At 40.4% G+C, this 23650-nt stretch overlaps 1 protein-coding gene across 2 annotated transcripts; it reads left to right on the top strand.

Annotated features, from left to right (window-relative positions):
- Positions 1-590: 590 nt before the first annotated feature.
- LOC139473946 (baculoviral IAP repeat-containing protein 7-B-like) lies at positions 591-22702 on the top strand. 2 transcript variants are annotated; one of them, XM_071256783.1, is made up of 7 exons: positions 591-627; positions 10826-11825; positions 12657-12802; positions 13437-13461; positions 14082-14180; positions 21251-21364; positions 21842-22702. In XM_071256783.1, exons 2-7 carry the CDS (start codon positions 11030-11032, stop codon positions 22036-22038), a joined length of 1377 nt encoding a protein of 458 aa, XP_071112884.1. In that variant the 5' UTR covers positions 591-627; positions 10826-11029; the 3' UTR covers positions 22039-22702. The 2 variants fall into 2 exon arrangements, with proteins under 2 accessions (XP_071112884.1, XP_071112883.1); XM_071256782.1 differs by lacking the exon at positions 591-627 and adding an exon at positions 9822-9966.
- The last annotated feature ends 948 nt before the right edge of the window (positions 22703-23650 follow it).

The raw sequence follows: 23650 nt of genomic DNA, 5'->3' as shown, positions 1-23650 counted from the left end.
ATAGGTATTGGCATAATTATGATGAAGAAATATATTAATAACACTCGACGTTCATATAAGAGGTCATCTAAAACGGTGGAAAATGAAAATGAAAGTAAAATGGTGAAATTAACCAAATAGTAAATCGGCATTAGGTCTTCAATAGTCACTGAAGCGTACGTAAACGGCTTTCAATGAAATAATTCCCTCTTGTTGTGGCGAAGTGTCTCATATAAGGGACCGGTCATTTATTAGGGGGGGGGGGGGGGGGGGGGGGGGGCTTTTCGCTATAACCCCCATTTTATTCATGACCCCCCCTCAAATGTGTCACATTTTTAGAACCCTGCCGATTCCCTCTCAACACAAACCCCCCCCCCCCCCCGAAGTGTCTCATATAAGGGACCGGTCATTTATTAGGGGGGGGGGGGGGGGGGGCGGCGTTGGTGGTGAGAGGGAATCGGCAGGGTTATAGCGAAAAGCCCCCCCCCCCCCCCCCCCCCCCCCAATAAATGACCGGTCCCTTATATGAGACACTTCGCCACAACAAGAGGGAATTATTTCATTGAAAGCAGTTTACGTACGCTTCAGTGCGAAATACGCTCCAGTCGGATATACTCTAGTCGGAAAGCGCACGTTAAATCTCCAAACGTAAGTAAGTAAGTCCTGTCAGATCACAATTATTCACAATGGCCTTTCGATGTGTTGCATGCGAGAAGAATGACAGATAAAAAATCAACATGCTGTATCATGTGATAACTGTGACCAGTGGAACCGGACTTTCTATGGCCCGTTATAGAGAAATTTGCCGTACTGACTTCCCTTTCCGCTGTGTGAAATGCGTAGCTCCCGTCATTGAAGAGGTGATCGGTAACTTTCATGTCAGTTTCCAGTCAGAAGATGCTGAAGAAATGAGAGTACCAAACCTATCGGAAATTCACATTACGGCTTCAGATGTACTCAATACATCAAATACCATGTAAACAAACCCTATATATTATGGGGCTAAAACGGCACCTCAGTAGCCGTTTTCGCCTAATGCGGTGCCGTTTTCGCCAGAGAAGTCGGTGACGTTTTGCTGAGGTGCCGTTTTAGCCTGCACCCATAAAATGGACAGTTTATTAGAAACTAGAAAGTGATTTTACATTTTGGCTTTTCAGGGAGGGTCATGAAAAAATTTCAAGAACATGGGGAGCAATGGGGGAGGGGGTTGGGGGTGGGTGGGAATTATCCTCTGAACACCCACCCCCAGCTCCGAGTTCAGGGCATCTAAAATTATCAAAAGACAGAAGCATATACTTGTTACAAATAGACAATTGGGTGTATTTCCAATTCAATAACCCTTATTGGTAAGTCCAATAGCCTCAATTTGTTATCGCCCTAGACTCCAGCCGCTCTTCCGTGTGGCGAGACGGGAACGGAAGTTTGTTTGTTTGTTTGTTTGTTGTTTAACGCCGCACTCAGCAATACTCTATCTATATTACGGTGGTATGTAAATAACCGAGTCTGGACCAGACAACCCTGTGATTGATATCATGGAGCATCGATCCAAGCAATTGGAATACGATGCATCCATCAAGTCAGCAGGCCTGACCACCCGATCCCGTTAGTCGCATCTTACGACAAGCAGCGACCAACTGATACAGGCTCAACGGCTAGGAATAAACAAATCAATATTTTGACAACGTAATCGTACATCTAAGATGTCTTAACTTATTCAATTAAACTCGTATATCGTATATCTAAGATTTACGGTGGCCCATAAGGGACATGGAGGTCTGTTTTTCAATATTTTGATGTTTCACTTACTTTTATCGTAACCTTTTGCAAATTAACACAATTTGTCATACAAATATGTGATAAATCATGTATAAAAACAACCGAAAACATGGAAAATGTACTTTCAAGTAGCTATTGAGTCGCTGAAATGTAAAGCGAAAATGTCAAACACTAAAATGGAAATGTCAAAAACCAAAACGAAAATGTCAAAAACAAAAGCGAAAACGTCAAAAACTAAAATGAAACCACAGAAAACTATTTCTACCGCGGTGATAATATTTCACCGCGTTGGAAATAGTTTTCTGTATTTTCCTTTTAGTTTTTGACATTTTCGCTTTTGTTTTTGACATTTTCATTTTAGTTTTTAACATTTTAGTTTTTGTTTTTTGACATTTTAATTTTGTCACATATTTGTAAGACAAATCGTGTTAATTTGCAAAAGGTAACGATAAAAGTAAGTGAAATATCAATATGGAAAAACAGACTCCATGTTTCTATTGGCCTCCGTAAAGATTAACTGAATAAGTTAGTTTAATCTGATGAACTCGATAAAGACTTTTTGTAAACAGTATATCTGAAATTTTGGGATATAATTCGACACCCACCTCTCCCCATGCCCACCCCTCCCCATGCCCACCCCAACCTTTGAATAGTTGTACCTAGAGTATCCGTTTTAAATATATATAAAAAAAATTATAAATAGAAACCCGGGCATTATTTGAGACCATAAATATAAAAAAATGTATATCAACAGAGACCACATTACATACAGGGGCGTCCATGCTAATTAATATTTGCTGGAGGATGTTTGTTATCTGGTGGAGGATTTGACAGTTTGAAATATCTGATAAATGTGTGAACTGTTTATCATAACAATTCTGTATACATTTACAATATAATAGTTCACATAAATTAAAATCTCCATAGGCATAGACTGACTGCTTTCCTGTTGACAATGTGTTGTGGATGGCTATTCATTTGAACTGTTGAACATGTGTAATGAAAACAAGTTGGAAGCTTGTCACTAACGTTTGGGATTTTTTCATCGGGAAAAACAAGAAGAATCTTCACGTCGTCCCTGAATTTATTATAAGATTCAATCAATGAGATATGTTAGTGCAATGTGAACGGTATGTTTAACTTTGTTCAATTATGTTCAGGATATCAGACAACACAACCAGATAATTATTTTTTTATCTGTGGATAAAATTCCAAAAGTGAACCCCCCTTTACAAATATCTGGGATCCGCCCCTGACACACATATATCCACAAATACCATGTGAAGTTTGATCTGGAAGGGTAATTCAACGGGGAAAACCTATAACCATTCGGCATCATTCGTGAACATTTCGTCCCATTCCGGGACAAGCCGAATGTAGCCTTCATTCGTCACCACTCGCCCCTTTCCGTAAGCTTCAGCGACGAATGCTAGGCCGCCCCAAAGCTAGGAGTGATCAGAAAGTCTAAAGGGGAATTCCCACTACCAGTTTCGTTCGAGTCAGTATACGTACCTTTCTCAGACCAGGCCTCAGCGCTACGTTTATCGAGAGGTATGCCTGTTGTACACGCGCGTGTAGTTCAACTATACTGTATTTAAGCTTCCGCACGCCAAAACGAAATGCGCGGCTAATAATAGACAAATCCCAGTCAAATTATAACAATTCCATGTCTGAATAAATATTACTCAAAAGCGAACGCCGTATTCTGGGACAAAATTTCCATAACAAATAACGTTAAGGAGAGTATTTTATGATCTAAGCCTTACAATTCGTACTGTGACGTGTTTTATAAATGTACATAAATTTATAACACATGCATATAACACATAACATTAATTTTCTTATCTGTACTGTTAGTAAGGTGACGATTGAGATCATCTGTAATTTGATTTAGTCTCTTTAGACATCGTGGTAATGTATCACACTACCCTAAACTAATAAATACATGCACGTTTGTAAAATCTGTTTGACTATATACTAGAACGGACATATACATACATTTTCTTCACACGCATTCTCGCAATCACAAATATAGCTGACAAACGATAGCCGAACTTTCTTTTCAGAACACAGGCCACTTTATTTTACTCTGATCCCTATTTTTCCTTTTTCTAGTGACAGACGTTGCTATTAAAAGTGGTACCTCATCTGGGAGGAAAACAGATATACTGGTTGGCTCACTTCTTTACACAATATTTTCTGTTAACTATCGGATTTAGATAATTTCTATCAAAGGGGAATCTTGACTTGATATAAGCTTTTCAACTATATCATATATCGTCGAATTCTCATATAGATTATTAAATATATGGAAAAATACATTTTTACAGCTTGGGGATATTCGAAGCCAGTGGCATTGATGCTGACTCACTTTAATCTATTCAACGTTTTTCAGAATGTATTCTTTGTACCCACCCTACACATTATCAAAAAAAGAGCTTTGCATATTTTGCCACATTTTATACGGGGCGCGAACGGGCGTCTGGGAAAGAGACAACAACAGAATCTTCATATTGCCTTGTATATAGCGTGTGCGTAAATCATCGCCGCAAGCCCGTACAACTAGTTTAATACAATTATCATTTGTATATTCAAGCCACTGATTGGTCACTATATATGTATGACTCCTACTGGTCACTACACATTATTATATAATAGTAACATTCTTGTGTATTTCACACATCAATGAAACGGGAGGCTTACGTTGGTCTGGGAAAGTGACAACTACAGACTCTTCATATTGCCTTTTTTGGTGTGTGTAAAAATCCCCATAGGCTACCCCTACAATGGGTATAATACAATGCCTCTTCTATTCGGTCCACTGACATGTCACTCTTACACAATATTATGAAAAAAAGAGCATTGAGTGTGTTTCATGTTATTTTATACCGGACGCGAACATTGGTCTGGGAAAGGGAAAACTACACACTGTTCATATTGGCAGGCATAGGTTGTGGTAATATCATCGCCACTATACCACATAAATAGTATGATACAATTATTATTGTGTACGGGGAACGGGCATTGGTCTAGTAAAGGGACAACTACAGACTGTTCCGATTGCCCTGCATATATATATATATGAGACAATCATTGCCTTTACCCCAACCAAGGCTATTTCTTTTCTAATAATGTGTACAGCCATCTGTTAATTGGCGTAAATATAAAAAAGAAACAAAAAAAATTATTATACCAAATTATTATATAAAAGAAACATCCCTGTGTGTTTTCCAATATCAATTAAACGGGAGACGGACACTGGTCGCGGAAAGGGACAACTACAGACTTTTCATATTGCTTGTCTATTGAGTGTAGGAAGTAATCGTCGCTACCTCCACAGCTGTCGTAATATATTTATTATTTTTACTATGTATGACTCCAACTGGTCACTCTACACATTATTATATAAAAGAAACATCCCTGTGTATTTTCCATTGTTAATTAAACGGGAGACGGACACTGGTCGCGGAAAGGGACAAGTACAGACTTTTCATATTCCTTGTCTATTGAGTGTGGGTAATTAATCGTGGCTACCTCCACAGCTGTCGTAATATATTTATTATTTTTACTATGTATGACTCCCACTGGTCACTCTACACATTATTATATAAAAGAAACATCCCTGTGTATTTTCCATTGTTAATTAAACGGGAGACGGACACTGGTCGCGGAAAGGGACAAGTACAGACTTTTCATATTACTTGTATATAGCATGTGGGTAAATAATCGTTGCTAACCCCACAGCTGTTGTAATTCATTTATTATTTTTACTATGTATGACTCCTACTGGACCGTCTACACATTATTATATAAAAGAAATATCCCTGTGTGTTTTCACTTATCAATTAAACAGGAGACGACCACTGGTCTGGGAAAGGGACAACTACAGACTGATAGTGTAGCGACCCCCACAAGTGGTATAATACAATTATTTTTACATCTTTAAGCCACGGACATGCCATTCTACACAGTATAATACACAAGAATAGCCTGGCTTATTTCTATATCAATTAAACGGGATGCGAACATTGGTCTGGGAAAGGGACAATTGCAGACTGCACACGGTCCTGTGTCGAAATATAGACACGGACGCATTGTCTAGTCTACTATAAGGTGTGGGAAAATGATCGCCGCTACTCCCACACGTGGCATAATACATTTTTTTACATAGTTAAGCCACGGACAGATCATTCTTCACAGCATAATAGACAAGAATAGCCAAGCTAGAAGTGTGAAAATCCTCATCGCTACCCACACAATCAGAATAATAAAATGATCTTTCATATATATTTAGCCCACTAGGATGTCACACTAACACATAATACTGTGTAGAATAACCAGTATCAGACATACATATCAAAAATAATAAATAGATTACAACAGTTGCATGTGGAGGTAGCGACGTTTATTTACCGACACGCTATATACAAGCAATATGAAAAGTGTTCGTCTCCCATGTTACTGATATTGGAAAACACTCAGGGAGTCATACATACTAAAAATAATAAATATCTTACAATAGCTGTGGGGGTAGTGACCATTATTTACCCACATGCTATATACAAGCAATATGAAAAGTCTGTAGATGTCCCTTTCCGCGACCAGTGTTCGTCTCCTGTTTAATTCATATTGGTAAACACACAGGGATATTTATTTTTTATATAATAATGTGTAGACGGTCCAGTAGGAGTCATACATAGTAAAAATAATGAATATATTACAACAGCTGTGGAGGTAGTGACCACAATTTACCCACGCGCTATATCCAAGCAATATGAAAAGTCTGTAGATGTCCCTTTCCGCGACCAGTGTTCGTCTCCTGTTTAATTGATATTGGAAAACACACAGGGATGTTTCTTTTATATAATAATGTGAAGACGGTCCAGTGGGAGTCATACATAGTAAAAATAATAAATATATTACAACAGCTGTGGAGGTAGTGACCATTATTTACCCACACGTTATATGCAAGCAATATGAAAAGTCTGTATTTGTCCCTTTCCGCGACCAGCGTTCGTCTCCCATTTAATTGATATTGGAAAACACACAGGGATGTTTCTTTTATATAATAATGTGAAGACGGTCCAGTGGGAGTCATACATAGTAAAAATAATAAATATATTACAACAGCTGTGGAGGTAGTGACCACTATTTACCCACACGTTATATGCAAGCAATATGAAAAGTCTGTATTTGTCCCTTTCCGCGACCAGCGTTCGTCTCCCATTTAATTGATATTGGTGAACACACAGTGGTGTTTCTTTTATATAATAATGTGTAGACGGTTCAGTGGGAGTCATACATAGTAAAAATAAGAAATATATTACCATAACTGTGGGGGTAGTGACCATTATTTACCCACATGCTATATACAAGCAATATGAAAAGTCTGTATTTGTCCCTTTCCGCGACCAGTTTTCGTCTCCCATTTAATTGATATTGGTAAACACACAGTGGTGTTTCTTTTATATAATAATGTGTAGACGGTCCAGCAGGAGTCATTCATAGTAAAAATAATAAATATATTACAACAGCTGTGGAGGTAGTGACCACTATTTACCCACACGCTATATCCAAGCAATATGAAAAGTCTGTAGATGTCCCTTTCCGCGACCAGTGTTCGTCTCCCATTTAACTGATATTGGAAATCACACAGGGATGTTTCTTTTATATAATAATGTGTAGATAGTCCAGTAGGAGTCATACGTAGTAAAAATAATAAATATCTTACGACAGTTGTGGGGGTAGCGACGATTACTTCCTACACTCAATAGACAAGCAATATGAAAAGTCTGTAGTTGTCCCTTTCCGCGACCAGTGTTCGTCTCGTTTAATTGATATTGGAAAACACATAGCGATGTTTCTTTTATATAATAATTTGTAGACGTTCCAGTAGGAGTCATAAACGATGTGGTTGTACGATGATTCAAAGGATGTGTGGCAAATATTTTCATGCAGAGAACATGACAGAAATCTGCAAAGAGAATGTATTTCAAGCTTTAAGGTCAACAGAGAGGTCGCTATTTAGCACTTTTGTACGACGTTGCATGTGTTTTGCATCACAATGAGCAATATGACATCATAACAGTTGACCCGTGAAGATCCAGGGTAGAATAGGTCTTAAGAAACCCATTCTTGCCCTAAAAAGCGACTATGCTTGTCATAAGAGGCGACTAATGGGATCGGGTGGTCAGGCTCGCTGACTTGGTTGAAGCATGTCATCGATCCCAATTGCGTGGATTGATGCTCATGATATCAATGACAAGAATAGGTTGCTGAAGACCTAATCTACCCCGGGTCTTCACGGGTCTGATAAGTTTGTGTGAAGTATTAAAGTGTAAAGGAACTGCTGAACATATAGAGCACCATATTGTGTTTACAGGCTGTTGTCAGGGATTCCGTACATTCAGATCAACAACCCACTCAAAATACTGGATTCAACCCATGCCACTTCACTCAATATATCTTTGTAATACAAAAGAGTTTGCGTTTTATTTAGTCGTTGTAGAATGGAGATTTAATATTTGAAACCTCATGCAGCGCTTCTGGTTCCAAATTCAATTTAGCATGGTTAAATTTACAGGTAACCTAGCTCTACATTGAAAACACAGTATGTTTATGTCCTAAATATGATGCGCTGCCCTTTTGAAGCTTTTAGGTCAGGGGTATAAAAATATTTTTAAGTTCAAAACATGAAACAAGATACCGGTATATTTTCTGAGAAATTCCACTTATCAAACTTTGCACTGCACCTCCTCTATTTTAGTATGGAAACTGTTCCCTAAATTTCAAAAGAATGCATGCAGTGCTTAAAATGTTTAAGTAGAAAAAATATAAGTAACCCAATGAAAAACAGCTGTATTTTTTCAGAAAATCCAAAAATTGAAATCAAACCTCACGCAGCACCTGTCCTATTGATACACAAAGTTTGAGAAGAATCTATGCTGTAGTTTTCAAGTTATAAGTCACAATAGAAAATGTCCTCGGAAAGATTAAATCCCCGACCTTTTATGGTTAAGAAACCATTAATTTCAAGTCGGGCTCATGAAAATAACATTAAGGTTGCCTGACTGGCTAACTTAATTTTCTTGTGAACTATAACACATTATTCAGTTGACAAATATGAAACGAGAATATCCTGTTAAAATTGTCACAAGCTAGATATATTAAATAGCTGAGTTCTGATATTAAGGATGTACTGTAATATTTGTCATGCTTGTTATGATCCATTGTTGTAGTTCTGCAAGTGACAGAAACCCAATTGATATTGACTGTATTTCTAACAAAAGTAACGTTCACTGAATTTTGAATACCAGATTTTATTCCTTGTATTTGGAAGTGTAAAAGTGCATTAACACTGTCACACACGCTTTATTTGTAAATTCAAGTTTTAAAGCACAGATGAAATGAAATTAAGACTTAAAACTAAGTACCATACCACAATAAAACTTTTCACAGTTTGCAGTTATTGAGGCATATATTTTGTGATATATTTGCAGTAGGGCTGGGACGAGTTCAAATTTACTACCCGGTTACCTGATCCCCTATTACCCGGGTACCCACTGCAAGTCTCAAGAGTAGGGAACAAAATGTCAGATTAGTAATTGTTTTACCGCAGCCCTGGCTAAAGTTATTCAGATACATGTATCAAACAATCAGATCATGCGTACACTGAAGTTGACTGAAGCTTTATCTTTACTCAAACATTTACAAGTCAATAGGAAAGGGTACATCGTCAGAAAATAATGTTAACATTAGCGACTTGTAGTGTAACCACTGAGCTATAGTATGTTTTTGTCTTTAAACAATATATAACGTGACTAACCACGGCTCTGGGTAGTCCTGTGGGTACCCTAGTCCTATTCAGGGCCCACAAGACTCGAGTACCCGAGTCACCCGTCCCAGCCGACCATAACCCACCTAAGAGACTTCCCTGAAGTTATAGTAAGCGATCTGTACGTTAATATAACAACAAGCCGACCTTCGACAGTAAACAAATGCGTAAACAGATCCGCCATGACAGTAGCACTGAGCGCAAGTAATTAATGGGAAGAGTCGCGTCCCTTGCAAGATGTATACCGCTCGATAAACGTAGCGCTGTCACCTGATCTGGGAAAGGGACAATCACAGGTGGACAGTGGAAGGGTATTTCTTGGGTTACGTCTAATTCCTATTTCACGATTGGTGAAAATCATTCAGTAAGAAGCACGGGTAAGTAAGGAGTGTGTTGTTACGTGAACCGTCAGTATTGTACTTGTGTCACTGCTTCAAAATATTGTCGTAGTAGTTACTATAGTATATGTCAAGTCAAGTGAAATTTGTTATTCGCACCTTAGAGATCTAGTTGACAATCATTTTGATAATCTTCTTACACTATTACCAACATGTAGTAACCGTCATTATTCTTTCTGCGAGTTTGTTTGCTATTATTTTTATTTTTATTATTATTAGTTACAACTTACATGGTCCTGTGTCCCATTATGGGTAGTTTGAGAAGGGAGCTAGGTCTACCTCTTGAGACTGCCAGGGGTTCGTGGGTCTTTTTAGAGGTAATTGTGATACAGCAGTGTTTACGCGGGACGCAAATAACAGGTTCGTAAATTCAACATTTATAAAAAAAAACGGTGTACAGAAAATTACCCTTTATATCTTTCCCATATTCTGATTGACATCATGAGCATCGATCTACGCAAATGGGATACGATGTTTTGTATGTTTGTTGTTTAACACCGCACTCAGCAATATTCCAGCTATTTGATGGAGGTCTGCAGTGATTAAAATCATGAGCATCGATCTGCACAAATGGGATACCATGTTTTGTTTGTTTGTTGTTTAATATCGCACCCAACAATATTCAAGCAATATGACGGTGGTCTGAAAACAATCAAGTCTTAACCAGACAATCCAGTGATGGACATCATGAGCATCGATCTACGCAGATGGGATACGATGACATGCATCAACCAAGTCAGTGAGTCTGACACCAAACACCCTTCTCTCCCCCACCCTAATATATGACCAGTCACTAATGCAGTTTTAGCCCATGTTTCACGTATAACATTTGTTTCAGTTATTTCCAATGTGACGTCTACAAGCAGCAACTAAGACTTTTTCTCCACTTCAGTCAAACAAATAATAAATCATCAGCATATTTCTCAACATATTCAAGTGTTGTCATCAAAAGAATGGCATGTCTTCCTACAGGGATGTTTTTCTAGAGGTCACTGCAGTAACTGGGAGTTTCGAATATTGATAGTTAACCTAGCTCTTCACAATGGATAACTCTGGGTATGACATCGGACCACATGACGAGGAATATCACAATGAATTGGAAATGGATTTGGTAATAGATAATCCTCCTGATGCCGATTACCCAAGTGTTCCCCCTCAGTTCCACTCCAGATACACATCAAGTCAGGAGAATAACGTTTCCTCGATGCCCCCCGAATACACCCAACACCGGGTGTATGGAACTGACCAGGTGGTATGGCGGAGGCATTTCGAGGAACCCATTGACATGACCCCCCCAGACCAGAACCCTCTCAACACAGTACCTTGTCCAGTACCTGTGGACATTGTACATAATGTTTTGCACATTGAAAGTAATCGCTTACAGACATTTGCTGGTAAATGGCCAGCACAGGCAAACGTCACCCCCAAGGCGTTGGCCAGGGAAGGGTTTTACTATGAAGGTCCTGGGGACAGAGTTAGGTGTGTCTTCTGTTCAGGGGTGCTCAAACACTGGGAGAAGGGAGATGTTGTTTCGGAGGAACACAAGAAACACTTCCCCAACTGTGTGGTACACAGGGTACGGGCAGCTGGTCACCGGGGGGCAAACCCCATCATCGACAGCCAGCAGGTAGCAGCACATCTGGACAGGTCAACAACGGCAGACCTGGGTGTGAAGTCGACCGACGACACAACAGCTGACAGTCTGGGCATTGTGAAGAATAAACCTAAATTCCCTCAGTATGGGATTGAGTCTACCCGCCTGGGGACATTCCGAGACTGGCCAGGTCAAATCAAACAGACGCCGGAAGACATGGCGAAGGCTGGGCTGTATTACTTGGGTAAGCAATGAGACAGTTTCTTCTGCCTGTTACAATCAATCACTTAACTATCTGCCTGTCCATCAGTTCATTGCGATTCTTTTCACAGAAAACTTTTCTGACTTCTCGTCCGAGTATGTTTTTCAGCCTGATTTTTCTACCTTCTATCATAAGGGTCTATAGTCATGGTAATAAGCCATGTTCAGGGTTAGAAATGAGTCCACTCTTCTGAAACTAGTGACTTTCAGCAAGGGCTACAGTTCACAGTGAACTATTACTTTGCCATTAAGTAGGATTGCAACTCTTCAGCGTGTCATTTATTTCTTACCTTGATGTTTACTACAGACTCTGTTTCATGGTAGTCCAGCATCAATCTCATTAAAATCAGACCTCAGTTCTCGCTATTGCTAAACAAAGATCTGAGGACATCCCATTAGGGGTCACGTCAGAACGACCTTTCATCCGACCAATCAGAGCGTCGCTTACCAGATTATGAAAGTGACAATCGGTCAAAGTTCGCGCAAGGTCGTATTGACGTGAGCCGTGATGGGGTGTCCTCAGATCTTTGATTAGCGGTAGCGAGAACTAAGATCTGATTTTAATGAGATTGGTCCAGCATCTGTTAATATCTGTCGATCCATTTGTGGGTCATATTGGAAAAGTAATAAGGTGAAAACCAACTATATCATGAAAACAACATGGACAAGGCGAATACTGTAGTGTCCATTCATTCTGTGTGGATTCATAGCTTGTACTGTGGACACAATATATGTTAACAACTACATGAGGATGTATTCCTGCTGTTTGTACCCTCGTCCAGACAAAGCTTACCATTCCTTTGTGTACTTCCAGGGAAGGGAGACCAAGTGATGTGTTTCTCCTGCGGTGGTCGCCTGCACACGTGGGACCCGACTGATGACCCGATGGAGGAACACGCCAAGTGGTACCCCCAGTGTGCCTTCGTCAAACTCGCCAGGGGAGGCAACTCAAGTTCTAGGGTAGGGAATGTTCTACTGTGCCATTTTAATGTATTTTCTCTGTGTCATCATTATAAGGACAAAGCAGGCACAATTAATGGATGGCTACTTCTTTATTTACTGTAAAGGCGACGTTTCGGTACAGATCATTATGTCATTGTAAGGCAAGATCTATACCGTAACGTCGCCTTTACTGTAAATGAAGAAGTTGTTATCCATAAATTGTGTCTGCTTTGTCGTCAGTCAACTTCTACTACTGCCTATCAAACAGTTCATTATGAGGTTTAGTGGTTTAGAAATGTTGGTTTCTACTGCTGCTACATAACATCCAGTTTCATCAAACACTTTTCCATAAGCATTGATGAAAGTGAATGTTAACTTGCTGTGGTATTCCATGACTGATACATACCCATTTTGAAACGTTTGTTGGTGTCTGTGCTTGACATGCTTAACACTTTCTGTAGTGTATTTGTAATCAAGTACTTAGCATGCTATATTGAACATTTTACCGTGAATTTGGGAAGTACTCAATTCTGATTGGACAATCAGCGGCATCAAATAACCTACCTACTTTCCTTCTTGATGTTAAAGCATTGTACATTGTCACATTATGAGTGAGTGAGTGAAATGATGGGTTGTTTATTTATATTTTCAGAATGGCAGAACTGTAGCAGATTTAGGTAATAATTATGTTTGTTTTTTAAAACTACTTTCACAAGTTAAGAAATCAGAGAGGTTACACATCATTTGTGTGATGGTGGCCCAACAGTTACTAGTGAATTATGATCACGGTGCTTTCTTAATAGCATCCAGGGTGTTATCCGTTGGCCTGTGGCCATTATGAAAGGTTTGCTGAAACGTAAACTAGATGTTTAATTGTTTAAGTTGGACACTGCTCATGAATCGGGGATGAGGTCGTGTAATTTGTAGATAATCTCAGTAGCATGACACAACATTTTGTAATGTTCTGCACAACAACATTTATTTGCCCACAAAATCACCACGAAATGATGCAGGTGGAAGCCAGCATCTCAGAGTGCAGGAAAAGATATTTTAGGGTGAGGAGTTCTAAACGTTTCAGAGCCCCCTGCATAACTTAGTCGCGACCTCCTTCATTTAGTTCTGGGCCAGTTAGTTTGGAGAAGGACCAGAAACTTTTGAAAGGAGCATGTCCTGTCTTCTACGTTCAATGTGTTGTTAAATCTACCTCAGACTTCTGGCCCCAAAGCCCAAGGGCATATCGCACAGTTATGCCTGGAACAATGTTTCTGATGTAAATTAGAATTTAATTCTTCTTCAGATAATTTAGAGAAGAACGCCTCTGTCCAGGCCTTGGTGGACAATGGCTGCAAACTTGAGGACATAAGTCATGCCATAGAACAGCTACACATGGATGGAGGTAGGTCGAACCTTGCGGCGTTGGCTGCATGTTGTTGTGTTACGCTGCACGCCTTACACTTTATAGACGGCGATATACAGTATCGCTATTCAGACATGTCTTGAACAGAAGGAAGTCAGGAATGTATCTGGTTATGACTGTAATTACTTGGGATTGGGATTCAAAGGTAAAATATTGCCGCCTCAGGTTGTAAAACTGAGAACAATGTATGTGCCGCCTGTGCGCCACGTGCTGCTGTCCAGAACACCACACTTTAACAAGTGGTGCGTTCGCGTGAATGTTTCTAAATGATTTGTCATCCTTCTGTTCATTTCCCCCCACTTTGATAGTCCAATGTCTATCATAATTCTACAATGATCATAATAACACAATTTTCATGCAATAAACATTGAAATTTCACACGTTATGATGTTCAATTTTCTGAAAAATAAACAATTCAAAGTTCAATTAAAGTTCATCCTGAAAAAGAAACACTTTTTCATCGCACAATCACAAATGAAATCTGAAGTCCTTGAAAAGCACAAACATTTTCCTGTAAATGTCAGTAATCAGAATATGTCCTTTTCACTCACGTGTCCTTGTTCCTCTTCTATATCCGTTTTATTTTGATTTCTTCATCCTCTTCTGTTCAGTCCTCTGTATTGTTCATCTGTCCTTTCCATTTCATTCTTTTCTGTTCGTCCCATCCTCTTCATCCTTTTCTGTCTTTTGTTCCCGTCTGTCGCCTTGTGTCCATTCCAGAAGACAAACTTTTGTGACTGGTCTTGTTGTTATAGTTTTGTCTGTTTTAATGTCCACAACTCTCACATGACCACCTGTGCCTGGATATGTCCTCGTGATGATCCCAAGCTTCCAACTTCCCCGAGGTGCTTCTGGTGATATGATGATAACCACGTCATCAACTTGTAGATCCCGGCTGAGTGAAAACCATTTCTTTCTTGTCTGAAGTGAAGGCAACCATTCCTTCATCCAGCGTTTCCAGACATGACGTACGAGTTCCTGTACTCTTCTCCATCTCCTTCTTGGATTAAAAGGTGTAACATCTACAGAATCTGGAGCAAAGATTCCACCCATTTGACCATGTAGAAAATGGTTTGGCGTCAAAGGCACTTCATCATTTGGTGAGCACTTTGATGTCAAAGGGCGAGAATTTATAAGTCTTTCAGCACCAACAAACGATGTCATCAATTCCTCATCTGTTATATCTCCAGATCCAAGAATGGCATATATTGCTCGCTTGGCAGCTGAACCATTGATTCAAACACTCCACCCAAGTTTGGAGCATGAGGAGATTTAAATTTCCAGATCACCCCTCTGTTCGCCATAGATGACTTCACAGTATCTGTATCTAGCTTAGCAACAAGTTGCTTCAGCTCATTTGTAGATCCAACAAAATTAGTGCCATTATCCGATAGGATTTCCTTGGGTAGCCCTCGTCTGCTCGTCATTCTGTAGAATGCATTAAGAAATGAATCACAGTCTAGAACATTTGAAGAGGCACAAATAACGTTTTTGTCTGGATTTTCCACGTCCCTGAATCGTTAGAAATGGACCAGCATAGTCAACACCTGCCTGCTCAAAAGCTCTAAGAGAGTACCTCAAATGAATCTTTGGAAGTGGCGCCATTATTTGAGCTGCTGGCTTTGCCTTTTGTCGACGACAATGTGAACACTCTCGTGCCTATTCACGAATCTCTTCACGACTGGCAATTATCCAAAAACGAGAGGCTAAAACAGCAAGCACTTGGTTTGTTCCAAGAACATGATTGCCATCTTCATGATGCTTCTTGACAATCAGCTTCGTTACCCAGTGTTTTCTAGGCAGAATAATTTGGAATTTTGTTTGGAAAGGCAAATAATCTGCATGTTTGAGTCTGCCAGCAGACCTAAGGAGACCATCATCATCCAGAACAGGATGAAGATTAATGAGTTTGCTACCTTTGGAAACATGCTTTTCATTTGCTATTGCCAAATAATCTTTTTGTGCATTACAAATGATGTGCTTTTCAGCATCAGCAATTTCTTCTGTGGTTAAGCAACCCAGCTGTCTTTCATCTGATTTAACAGAAGCATTGTTAAGAAATCTGTACACCCATGCTGTAATGTGTGTAAGCCTTTTCCAATCGGAAATTCTTGTAGGTTCCAGTAACCAAACTGAATCAGAAAATGTCACTAGGGATACAGATTGTTTTGTATCTTTCTTTTTCATTTCAGATTGATGTCCTGACATTCACAGTTTGTTCAGGCCATTTGCTTTCATCACAGTGCAGAAATTCTGGTCCATATTTCCAAGATGCAGTGGACAATTTCTGAACTGATGTTCCTCTGGTGATAATATCTGCAGCATTTAGTTCTGATGGAACATGCTTCCATTGAGAGGTATCAGTATGCTCCTGTATGAAAGCAACACAGTTGGCTACAAATGACTTGAAATAACGGCTGTGATGTTTGATCCAATATAGCACATTAAGACTATCAGTCCACAGTACTGAAGTGGAAACACTAATTTCAAGGGCATGTGAAACAGCCAACATCAACCGAACTCCTAACACAGCTGCCATTAACTCAAGTCGAGGGATGGTTACACACTTCAAAGGAGCAACCCGACTCTAAGCTGCTACCAGCTGGCTTGAATTGTCACCATTTTCATTGGTATTGACAGAATACAAGACTGCACCATATGCATCCTCAGATGCATCAACAAATACATGTAGTTTTGTTGTTCTGTCATCAAGGTTCAATTGTAAACACCTGGGAAACCGTAATCCATCTAACTGACTTCTCTCTGTGAGCCATTGTGATGCTTCCTTTTTCAGATCATGCTCAACCACTTCATACCAGTCCATGCCTGATAACCACAGTTTCTGCATGGTAGTTTTTGCCCTCACGTGAATTGGAGCAAGAAAACCAAGGGGATCAAACAATTTTGCTATCTCTCTAAGAAGCCCTCCCTCGGTAAGTATCGAGTTCTCTCCTGCGCTAGGACTGCGAAAGCAGAAATCATCATCTTAAGCTAGCCAGACAAGACCTAGTGTTTTTGCTGACGGTAACTCATCCTGTGTCAAGTCGACCTCAGATGCTCTATCTTCAACTGGTATGTGTCTGAGGATCTCTGGAGAGTTTGATAACCATTTTCTTGATCGCATTCCCGCTTTTCCCCACAAGGCTGTAAGTTGTTTGTACAATTCGATTCCATCATCCACTTCTGGAACGGAATCCATATCATCATCCATGTATGTGGATTTACAAACAGTGTTTGCAGCTTTTGGGAAGAGATGCTCAAACCTCCTTGCATTTTCCCTAGAAATGTATTGTGCCAGAAAAGGAGAAGCATTCATGCCAAAGACCACTCTCTGGAATTCATATATCTGTGGTATTTCTGATTGCTTTAATGATCTCCACACGAACCTAAAGTATGAACGGTCTTTGGATGGAATTCCTATTTGTAAATACATTTCAGCAATGTCACAAACCAAAGCTATTTTGTACTTGTGGAATCGAAGAAGTATCTCAAACAAATCACCCTGAAGTTTTGGTCCCTGGTGTATGATATCATTCAATGAAATACCCTGACATTCACGTAATGCTTCAACCAACTCCTGTCGTTGAGTTTCAAATATCCATCTTTGGTATGGACTGATCATGGATTCCGTCATTTCCTTCAGAATCTGTACATACAAACATCCATTGCCTAACTCTTCTAACCTATCAGACTCCCTTAGGTTTACAACCACAACATCCAGCATATCAGCAAACCGTTCAAAGTCCTTTGCATTACCAGGTCGCACTGGCTTGAAGGATGAAATTTCTTCCAATTGGAGAGCAATATGACGTCTCACTCCTCCAAATTTACGTTCCAGTCTCTCAAGAGCTACACCATAGGCTGCTGCGCTGTGACCTAAGTCTTGAATGACCTTCATTGCATCACCACTAACATACTGGCGCAACTGAAGCAGCTTATATTTTGGTGTGGCAGGTGCTTTGTCTATACAAGCAATAAATGCAGCCTTCCAGGCTTCATATGATTTGACATCTCCAGTAAAGACAGGGATAGACACACGCTTAAAATGTTTCCACATGTCTCTACCAATATCATAACTGTGTGAAAGTGCCTTACGATTGTAACAAGTATCTGAATGCTGCCTCACCATCTGAACTGGTTCATGATGTGGTTTTACTTGATAACCTGATTGCCAACCGACTGATTTCGTATGACAAGAAGCGTTTTCTACAGTGCATCTTTCACTTCTACTTTCTTTTCAGAATTAAACATTTGTGATAGACAATATTTGGAAGTAGCATCAGACCTATTTCTGAGATAGTCCTGTGCATCGTCTTGAGCTTTAGTACCTACCTCTTCTAATAGTTCACCTTCCTGTGTGACCTTGACCATATTGTTTTTATCACCAACAGCTTCAAACAATTCTGACAGGTTCACAATAACTTCTAAAGCCTTTAGCTGGTAACTGTTTAATTTGTCTATGGCTTCCTGAACCTCCATTCGTGATGGAATATCTTCTTGATTAACTAGCTTCTCCAAAGCATTTTTTGATTTTGTGAAATCTGATTTAACTATCATTTTTTGCCTCTTCAGAGAGTTCATTCTAGATTCATAATCTATTTTGTTTGAAATACCATCAGACTCAGGCAGAGGTATGTCTGCAATTGTATCAAGTGTAAACTCTGTTTTGTCCATTTTCGCCTTTATGGGAGAGATTACACTAGTACGGGACATGTTTGTAAGCTAACACATGATCACGTTTTCTTATCAAAATTCAACATAATACCCAAAGCTAATGTACACGGGTAAACAAACAGTGTATAATTACCATGGTAACGGTTGTTGGATAAACACCACAAATTACCACCTGTGCTTTATCATACAACCAATTTCCAGTTGACTATGCTACATCGAAACTATACTAGCCACATAAAGAAACTGTGCATGGAGAAAATATAGATATAAGGGCACACCGTCCATATATGAAACATAGGTTTGAACACTGCAATTATTGGAGACATTCAAACGCTCATGCACGTGCCATGCGATATGACGTCATTGATGGGGGCCTATGGACGTGCAATGTGTTACTGCACGTGCATCCTGTGCAGCTGTACACAGCATGTGCAACTCAAAATTCGCTGTCACTTTGGAAAGCATGATCTGTGGTCATTCAAAAATTCAAAACTTCTCAGGCGCAGACACAAGCATATCACAAGCAAATCATGCCAAGATTGACAGCTGCACAGCGTCATGAAGCCATTGGAAGGATCCGAGCGGGAATGAGGCAACAACAGGTGGCAACACATTTCCAATGCCATCATAACACGATATCGGCATTGGTGAGGCGTTATCAGAACACGAATGACGTTGCCGACCACCCACGTTCAGGACGTCCCCGAGTAACGACGCCAAGACAGGATAGATGGATTCGAGTGACACATCTCCGACACAGGTTCCAAACGGCAGTAACGACGTCCCAGACAATTCCTGGACTGCGCCGTATCCATCCCAACATTGTCAGGAATCGTTTACGTCAGTACGGGATTCGACCACGACGCCCTGCGATACGTCCCATCCTGACACACCGTCATCGAGTCAACCGTCTAAGATGGTGTCGAAATCATGTTCGCCAACCTCGAATATGGTGGAGAATGTTGTCTTTACAGATGAATCGAGGTTCAACATTTCCCACAGTGACGGGCGCCAACGTGTCTACCGGCGTTTGGGAGAACGTTATGCACGCAACTGTATTGTGGAGAGGAATCGTTTTGGAGGTGGCTCTGTGATGATTTGGGGTGGGAAAACAGCACGGCATCGAACCCCTTTGGTGGTTGTTCAGGGCAATCTCACCGGTGTTGGCTACAGAGATCAGATTCTGAAGCCTGTGGTCATTCCTTTCCTGCAACGTCATGGCCCGGGATTGACATTTCAACAGGACAACGCTCGTCCTCACACGGCTAGGGTCGCAATGGATTTCCTTCACCATAACAATGTCATGTTACTGCCATGGCCTGCAATTTCTTCAGATCTCTCCCCAATAGAGCATGTGTGGGATGAAATGGAGCGCCGTCTGCGTCGTCTTCCACATCCTCAAGATAACGTCCGTGACTTGGCACAGGATTTGAGGAGGATATGGCAGGCCATTCCCCAGGCCTTCCATGCCCATTTGGTGGACTCCATTCGTCGCCGATGCACTGCTGTGATTCACGCACAGGGTGGTCATACCCGTTATTGACTTTGTGACTGTGTCGTTTGACCCCTTACTCCATTTTGATCTTCTGACGTCATCGTAACAGATGTTGTTCAGGTCCCGTTGACATTTTCTTATGGTCCGATCATTCAGCTGCTACAGCATCTGCATCATTTTGTTCTTGCTGTGTTGTATTTCAATCCAGAATATATTTTCTCCGTGCACAGTTTCTTTATGTGGCTAGTATATGTACAATGAATCTAAACTGTCTGTTCAAATCACATCAACATGTGATTTAGCAACTATTGGTATGGTAACCACGCTCTGCTACCATTTTGATACGCAGTGGAAGTCTTAAAAAATAACTCAAGAAAACTTAAAGTTAATGTCTGTTTAATAACTGAAACTCAATTTTAAATCATATTTGATTTAACCCACGATTTCAGAAACAATTTCTAAAATAACTATTTACCACGATTTGTCCTTATTTGACAATGTTTTAGTCCTTATTTGACTATGTTTCAGTCCTTATTTGACAATGAAAAAACCCTTATTTGGTTTTATTAAAGTCCTCGTTTGACTTTACAAATACGACCATTGTGCCCTGATTTGACACTGTCAGAGGCAGCCACCAGCTACGTGGCTGCTCTCTACCAAGCATGACTGTAAAAGTGACAAGGCTAAGGACAGAGTTCCCCGCCGCACACATTTGCGCATGCAGCCCGTACGCCACGTGCTGTCCAGAACACCAAATTTTTAACAAGTGGTGCGTTCGCGCGAATGTTTCTGAATGATTTGTCATCCTTCTGTTCAGATATTGTATGTTTGAAAACAAAATCAGCCTTCTATACATTTATTCTGAACTGGTCTTTCACAGTTGGTGTAAGTACAATCCCATCAGCTGAAGCCATATGGGAGAAGATCGAGGAGAAGTCCCAGACACAGGGCAGGGAGGTTGTGGTTCAGAATGGACACTCACAAAGCAGTGATGGTAAGGAGCTCTATACATGAAGGTGTACTGAAACACCAGTTGATAAAATGCTTCATTCAGAAATGATGTTTGTACGGGTTTAGATCTGTTGCCTGCTATTGTCATGAGTTGTAGCTTTACACTTCGTTTGTTTGTCTATGGCTGCACTCAGCAATATTCCAGTTATATGATGGCGGTCTGTAAATAATCGAGTCTGATCCAGAAAATCTAATACTTGACATCATGAACATTGATGCGATTGGGATACGATGACATGCATCAACCAAGTCAGCACGACTGACCACCCTATCCCATTAGTCGCCTCCTGCGACAAGCATGGTCGCCTTTTACGGCAAGAATGGGTTGCTGAAGACCTTCACGGGTCATCTTTAATAGAACAAACTGATAACATTTCTGTAATCTTTGCTGTAATAATCTTATGAACAATGTCTTGGGCGAAGTCCGCTATGATCACAGCATCCGTTGATTGGTCCGCAGATGTACAAGCGTTGCTGACCGAGAACAGGGAGCTGAAGGAGCAGCGGCTGTGTAAAGTGTGTCAGGAGAATGAGATCAGCGTCATCTTCCTGCCCTGCGGCCACCTCACCTGCTGCAGCCAGTGTGCGACATCGCTCTCCGAGTGCCCAATCTGTCGGGGCAAGATCAATGGGTCAGCAAAAGCATATTGGCCTTGAATGTGTGCTCCTTATGAATGGGAGACCTTACTATTATTATTACATTTTCACCTTAACGAGGCAAAGGAGTTAACAAGTGTAAAGTACTGTTTCCATCCTTGTGGAACTACGCTGGAATTATAGAGATATTTATTGCTCACATGATTTGATGTACTTTGCGAAGTGAGACCTGTTTTATTACAATATACATATTCATTATTGATCGTCCTACCTGTTAGGACCCGGTAAATAGTGACAAGGCTGTGATTTTTGTTTTTGTTACATGACTTTAACAGGTCTTTCCAGTGTTGTCATTACGACTAGTAGAGCCTGCTGTCTGAGCTGTGTGTAGAGGGGGCTAGGACAGATAATGAGTCTAACAGGCTCACTCAGGCCATCCTTGCTGCATTTTTTAATTTTTTATTTTGAACATAATAAAAATAATTACTCACTCACTCAAGTTGTTTGTTAGTGTACAGTGCCAGAATATTTAGATGTTAAGCTGTTGTAGTTGCTTCTGTAGTACATACAGAATTTGTTCATCAGTAATTTTTGTAGTTTGGTGTCGGTATTCGTTTTTTCAAATGTGCATATTATTTTATATCCAAATAGGGATCAATATTTACCTATATCACTTATGAGACATGTATGTTTATACAACACTTGTCAATAAAAGTTTAAGACTCCTCAACAAGCCTCCGAGTTTTAAACTTCTGTCATACCATGTAGATATATTTGATATTAAATGTAGCACAAGAGTGAGATTCTCTGCATATATACTACGGACAGGAAGTAGGGGAACTGAGGAAATGACAGTGAAGGTCAATTTGGGACGTGTCGATCTATATCAGGTGTGTCCACCATGTTGGGCGAAACATGTACCTCACCTTGATGGCATAAAGTTCATTAACTTGCGATGGTTGCCCTTGGTATTGCACACCTTTCTGCCTGAAGAGATACTCCAAGGTGGGCCAGTTGGCAGGTGATGGGTCCCTCGGGTACACTCTCCACCCCAAAACATACCACAGATTTGTTTGTTTGTTTGTTTGTTGTTTAATGCCGCACTCAGCAATATTCCAGCGGTCTGTAAATAATCGAGTCCGGACCAGACAATCCAGTGATTGACATCATGAGCATCGATCTACGCAATTGGGATACGATGACCTACATCAACCAAGTCAGTGAGCCTGACAACCCGATCCGTTAGTCGCCTCTTACAAGAATAGTCGCCTTTTACGACAAGCATGGGTTGCTGAAACCCATTATACCCCGGATCTTCAGGGGTCCATCCCACAGATTTGCTATTCCAATGTCTCTGTGCCTTCTAGTCCCAGGTAATTGATGACGTCCTGGGCAAGTCGTGGTCAATGCAAGTTGACATTTCTGGCATACTTTTAGGGAATGAAAGAAAGACCGGACGCAAGATGTTGTCAACATATCACTGGCCAGACAAATGTCCATTCACAATAACCAAAGGAGTTCGCCTGTCATGTGTGATACCAACCCACACCATGCCACTGCCGCTCCCATCATTCCGATCATGCACATTTTTAAACGTTTGCACGTAAAAGTAGCTGTATGACGACAGTATAAATCATATTTTTATGTTATTTATTGTTTGTTTTCTTTGTGT

Source organism: Haliotis cracherodii, unplaced genomic scaffold (genome assembly GCF_022045235.1).
Source record: "Haliotis cracherodii isolate W230 unplaced genomic scaffold, xgHalCrac1.p SCAF_3, whole genome shotgun sequence".
Lineage (NCBI taxonomy): Eukaryota > Metazoa > Mollusca > Gastropoda > Lepetellida > Haliotidae > Haliotis > Haliotis cracherodii.
The sequence above is the reverse complement of the archived record's forward strand: the minus strand, read 5'-3'. Positions and strand labels throughout refer to the sequence as shown.